General features: G+C 39.4%; 1 protein-coding gene across 1 annotated transcript in view; it reads left to right on the top strand.

Moving 5' to 3' along the window:
• Pkhd1l1 (PKHD1 like 1) overlaps positions 1-6,485 on the top strand; it is a 145,187-nt gene that overhangs the window by 138,044 nt on the left and 658 nt on the right. The window contains exons 75-77 of the mRNA XM_028766440.1: positions 854-1,000; positions 1,286-1,439; positions 3,253-3,510. Coding sequence (XP_028622273.1) covers positions 854-1,000; positions 1,286-1,439; positions 3,253-3,510 — 559 coding nt within the window. The remainder of the gene's footprint in view (positions 1-853; positions 1,001-1,285; positions 1,440-3,252; positions 3,511-6,485) is intronic.

The following is a 6,485-nucleotide window of genomic DNA, read 5'->3' on the forward strand; positions in this document are numbered from 1 at the left end:
AACTTCCACCAGAGAACTCCTAAACCTGATAAACAACTTCAGCAAAGTGGCTGGTTATAAAATCAACTCAAACAAATCAGTAGTACATGAAAGATAAACAGACTGAAAAAGAAATTAGGGAAATGACACCCTAAACAAATATTTAGTTGCAAATACCTTGCAAATAAAATACCTTGGTGTGAATTTAACAGACATTCTTATGGGCCCATAATATGGTGACATTTTCTCAACTGAGAACCCCTCATCCCAAATGACTCTAGTTTGTGTCAACTTGACATATAACTAACGATTACACATGAGGACCTGAATTTCGACCTCTGTCATCTACATTAAATCTAGGTATGGCCAAACATGCCTGTAGCCCTGGGCTGAACTAGGTGAGGGGACAGGGAGGTTATTATGGTTTACTAGCCAGTCTTAAAACCAATTATTTCCAGGTTTAGGGAGAGACCTAGTCCCTAGCAGGTAAGGTAGAAAGTGATAGGGTGGGACATTCTTTTACTCTATATCTTTCATCCTCCATCCTCCTCTGGCCTTTATAGGTTTATATGTCTATAGTAATACACCTACATTCATACACACACACACACACACACACACACACACCCCCCACACTGGGGGGATTGGCATTGAACATAATCTCTTGTCTTATAAAATTTAGTTTTTCACATGTATTTTGCTTAGAATATTTTTAAAGATTTTGCAGCTTTGATCTAAAGGAAACTTTATAACAATGTTGATTTTACATGTTGAATCTACTGTTTTAAATAAACTATTGCTCTTAGCCTGGCTGAGTTTGCTGTGAAATGCAGCTGCTCCTGGAAAGACCACTTCCTTCCTCTGTCCATGCTAGGTGACTGCCCAGCCAGTTGAAAGGTCTGCATTTCCTGAGCACTACCTGGCCCTTGTGTCTTCACTCTCAGTGGTTACTCAGCCGGTGGCAGCACAGCCAGGACAGCCCTTTCCTCAGCAGCCCTCAGTAAAAGCTGTAGATCCTGAGGTGAGTTGTAGCTCCCCTTGTCCTTGAATGAAGGGCTTTGGCTCTCTGGCAGCTTGAATGTGGAAGTTGAACCAATATCTATGGATAGCCTCTTCTATTTATTGTTTCCCAAATGGTTCCTTAAAATGAATGTGCTTTTCTGTTCATGTTCAAGACCTCTTTCTGTGAGGTCAGGAGCTTAAGTAGATTTTAAATTTGTAGTAGACATTTAAAAATAGTTTATCTCTTTTGAGGAGCTAGGACAGGACATTTGTTATAATTCACCACTGCTATTTTTTTCTTGAGGGTAACTGTGTATCAGTTGGAATTACATCACTTACTTTGAAGGCTATCCTAAAGGACTCCAATAACAACCAAGTTGGTGGCCTTAGTGGAAATACAACAATCCCATTTAGCACCTGTTGGGCCAACTATACAGACCTCACTCCTCACAGAACAGGTAAATGGACCATTTTAGATCCTCATATATCTTTACCATCAAGAGACGTGTATTTTCTTTGAGTGGACAAAATGACTAAATTCTTTATTCAGTAAATTGTAAAAATCAGAATTCTATAGTCTGCTTTTTCTGAATATAGTTTCCCTTTTAAAATACAGTTAATATTCAAAAATAAATGAAAATAATGGTAGAGGAAATTTATTAACTTATTTATTTTACCAAAGAAAAATAACTTTTTATTTTGTTACTATAACTCTTATGATTCCACTTGTGTAACTATTTTTTAAAGATTTATTTATTTATTTTATGTATATGAGTAAGCCACTGCTCTCTTCAGACACCAGTAGAAGGCATCAGATCCCATTACAGTGGTTGTGAGCCACCATGTGGTCTCTGGGAATTGAACTCAGGACCTCTGGAAGAGCAGTCGGTATTCTTAACCACTGAGCCATCTCTCCAGCCCCACTTGTGTAATTATTAATTAGCACATATGAGTCCCTTAAATGTTGGACTTTCTTTGTTTTTCCCCATTAATTCATTTATTTATTCACTTTACATCCCAATCACAGCCCCCTCCCTCCTCTTCTCCCAGTCCCACCCTCCAAGATCTTTTTCCCTACTCCCTTCTTCCCTTCTCAGAGAATACGATCTCCTCCATCCTGGTACCAAACTACGTTGGCACACATTAAGTTTAATCAGGAACTTAATCATCTTAAACATCTTCTTCAGTGAAACCGTACAAGGGACCCTAACTAGGGTGAAGGGGTCCAGAGGCAGGCAACAGAGTCCAAATCAGAGTCAGCCCCTACTCTAACCATTAGAGAACTCACAAGAAGACCAAGTTTCAATTTCTGTGGACCCCCATGGGGAGTCAAGTTAGTTGGCTCTGTAGGGTTTCTTTTGCTGTCCTTGACCCCTATGGCTCAAGATGTGCAATGATAAAGATGGAGCAGAGGTTAAAGGAGTAGCCAACCAATGACTGTCCCAACTCAATGTCGACCTCATAGGAGATTGCCAACCCTTGAGACTATTAATGAGACTCTTTATGCTTGCAAACTGAAGCCTAGCTGGAGAGGCTTCATCCATCAGCTGATGGAAATAGATGCTGAGAAATTTAAACATAACTTGAGATCATATATAAAAAACACATCATGATTTATATTCTCTTCTTGTTTGTTATTGCTTCATATTTTCTCACTAAATATGTTACATTTAATAGCAAAAATTAATACGTGCCCTTTTTATTTGAGAGAATGTATACTTGTGGTACTTTAATAATCTATGCAAGAATTCAGAGTTGAGCTGGGAGGTTAGCTATAGACTTTTTCCAAGCTAATGAAAAGGAGAAAATATGTACATATGTTGCCTTGAGTTCCATAAACCAGTTGCTGTTTCTTGTTGCTACGATAAACACCACTACCAATGTCAACGTAGGGAAGGAAAAGTTCCTTTTTACCTTACGTGCCTAGGTAATAACCCATCTCTTAGGGAAGTCCAGGCAAGAGCTTAAATCAGGAACCTGGCACAGAAGTCATGGAGGATGACTTCCACTTACTCTCTGCTTGCTCTGGTAGCTTTTTGCATATCCCAGATCTACCTGCCTAGATAGAATACTGCATCCCAGGCCTGTGGTTAGATGCAGGCTTAACTTCTGAGAACTTCTTAATTTCTCTCTGTACTCAATCTATGCTTCTTGACTCCATTTACAAAAAATACTTTATTAGAAATTAGTCACAAATTTGAGGCCAATAAAAACTAAATGGGAACTGATCCAGAACAGAGAAGTCAACCACTACAATGTTTTTCACCCTAGGAAAAAATTATAAAATTGAGTTTGTCCTGGATAATGCTGTTCGTGTGGAATCTAGACCCTTCAGCCTGTCAGCACAGACTGTCCCTGGTGGCAGTGGAAGTAGCACCAGCAGTGGCAGCAGCAGCAGTGGACACAGCAAAGCACCCTCTGTGGGTACACCCGTCCAGATACTGGCTGTCGTAACAGGGTGTCTTGTAGGAAGACTACTGTTCTTGGAAGTATTTATGGCTGCAGTTTTCATTTTGAACACAACCATAGGTAAGTGCAGTTGCTGTTCCTTTCATATGTAACCTATGTCTCCAGGTTCACGAAGAACAAACAGCAAGTTGTTCCTGAGCAAAAGCTCTTTGCACAGCAGTTGGGTCTGGCACCACTGGAGATGCAAAGAGAAGCCCAAACTCAATAGCAGACAAGATAACTCTATGAAAATGATATTGACATTATATGTTGGAATACAAGAGTGTGGGGGTAGAGAGATTCAGGTAATCACAGAACTCTTCAAATGTTACAAAGGCCCAAAGAAACTTGAAATGGCTTATGCAACTAACTATTTAACTAAGAAATTCAGCAGTGGTCTGGTTTCTGCCACAGCAGAGTCAAGGACTCAGGTGATCTTTCTCTACCTCTTGGCTCTGTTCTACTTAGTGGTAAATTCACTGCTAGGCTAGCTCTTCTTCCTATTCTTTGTGGCTAAGTCCTGACACCCCTATACTTATGTTATATAATCCAGCAATCAATGAATGCATAAAACAGACACCATTCCTCAACAGATCCTGCAGCCCAATACCACAGCCAAATCATTGATCTGGAGTGAGACACATGCTTATCTGTGAACCAGTAACTGTGGTTACAGGGCTCTAATTGGCTTGGCTTGAGTAACATCAAGGTATGACTTGCTGAAAATGATGCTAGGAGCAGATGTGACAGGTAGACAGATAGTGAATTGGAAGAGATTAAAAGAAAGGGAAGTCTTTCTGATCTACAATGATTCTAAACGGTGTTGAATGTCACTCATGAGCGGCATGTGAAGCCTGGAAGTGTTGCATAAAATGTCTACAATTAGGAGCAAAGAGAGTGGGTGTAGGAAAGGGTCTATTTTCATCTAAATGTATTCAGCGCTGAGTCCTCATATACCACTTCCCCACGCCTACCTCTTCTCAGTTAATGATAGCATGCTTCCCTGACCGCCTTGGTTCATACTTAGACTTCATTTTTCTCCCTTGAACTCTACATCCATCGTGAGCTGTTCGCCATCTTCATCAGACCATAATGCCTCATATCTGTTCATGTTCAAAGTCTTCTCACTGTATTCTCTTTTTAAGCTCTCTTCATTCACTGTATTAGCTTCTAAAACCTTTCCTCAAGAACTCATTCACTTTTACCCTCTAAATTGTCATTCGATTTCACTTTTTAAAGTACAAGAACATAAGGTGATAGCAGTCTTGGATTTCAGACCTGGAACAAGCAGCTGAGGTGCCTATTTAACATACCAAAGTAGATCTGGCCTCCAGGTTCTCCCAGCATCCCTCAGTGCCTACCTGTGACAGTGCAAGGCTAGCATACTCAACTTTCTACTCTGAACTTTCCAACCCAGGGGCTAGTCTTCCCCTACCTCAGAGCCCCTTCCCTGTATAATCCAGACATTTTGGTCTCTCTTTCTTTCTCTCTGGATTTTTCTCTTCATGACGACCCCACTCTGTCTCTCTGCCTGGATGGTCTCTTCACATGATGTCCCATGATGTCACTGAACCCACCTGAGAGTTACCAGCAAGTAAATCTGCCTTTTCATTCACAATTTGGCCTAAATTGGCTTATTTTGTTGTTAGAGAAAACCTATTAAACAATGACTGCCAAGCCTCACTGTACACAAATTGCAATCAAGACCAAAGACTAAGAAACAGTTTTAAAGACTGGTTTCATATTCTAAATGCCAAGGCTGGCAACTATATAGCTCAGTGCTAGACTTACTGAACATGTGTAAGGCCTGGAGTTCAACCTCAGTACCAAAATAAGCAATCTATAAATAAATTCAGTCAGTCAACTCCACAGAATCTCTCCTTCTAGACGATGTTCTTTTACTTCCAAAGACCTCCTACCTCTTCCAGCATTCTCTGGGGTTGATTCAAAATCTGCTTCCTTGAGTCTTCCCTTTTCCTTCCCATTCTGTATGTAATATTTTCCCCAATTCCTTGATCCCTTCATTCACATAATTACCAGAGACTTTTATGTGATTGTGTTGACTTCACATTCAAAATATATATTTCATTAAACTTTAAGCAGCTAGAACAGTAGATACTTTATGCAGTATGGGTATAGAAAATGCACTTGAATTGACATTAACTCCTCAATGGGGAGTAAGCATTCAGCTCTGACTTAGAATGGAAATGTTAATTAGTCAGCGGCTTAAAGGGTAGGCAGATATAAATCAGTTTATGATTGATGTAAAAGATAAAAACTTCCGATTGGGTCAGATTAATGAAGAGGAGGCATCATATATGGAACACTAATAAAACTGAAGAAAAACTAAGTGGGGCAGTAATTAAGACTGCTGAAATACTCAAATAAAAATGTCAAGACTGGATTTTAAAGCAGGCCTAAAGGAAGCCAGGATGAGCAGTCACTGTGATGTTCCTTCTAGGAGTGACAGTAGCAAGGAAAGGCTGAAAACGAGCCCTGGGTTATGGGGGAGAGTCTTTGAATGGGTTACCTGCTAGTGGCAGAGACCACTGTGGTCTTCTCACAGCTGAATATATAGTCAAAAAAGGGAGAAGGAAGTGGGGCTGAAACTGAGGGACCATAGGTATGTCTAGGTAAACAACAACAGGCAAGTTTCACAACTCAACTTTATGTCTGATGTTGTGTCTCCAGAATTTTAATACAAGAACAGATTTTTTTCAAAAAATTATTAATAATTAAAAAAAGTACAACTTATAAGTACGTTGGTTACGTGCATTTTGTGATTGGTAATTAAATGGTTTGATTTTCAATTATCTTTCAGTCATCCTGGCTGTTCATCACAATTTTTGATACTTTGCCAGTTTAAAAAAAATCTGTTTTCAATTAGTTTATATAGCTATTGAGTCTTTTCTATGACCTTTTCAAAAAAAAGTCAATGGTTTCCTCTTTACTATTAAATAAACATTTATAATTAACACAAAAATTCAATTCCCATAATGCATTGCAAAGCTAGGTTTTTATGACTTTCATTGTGAGAGTGGAGAGGCAGAGTTGGG

Source organism: Grammomys surdaster, unplaced genomic scaffold (assembly GCF_004785775.1).
Source record: "Grammomys surdaster isolate TR1022 unplaced genomic scaffold, NIH_TR_1.0 63, whole genome shotgun sequence".
Lineage (NCBI taxonomy): Eukaryota > Metazoa > Chordata > Mammalia > Rodentia > Muridae > Grammomys > Grammomys surdaster.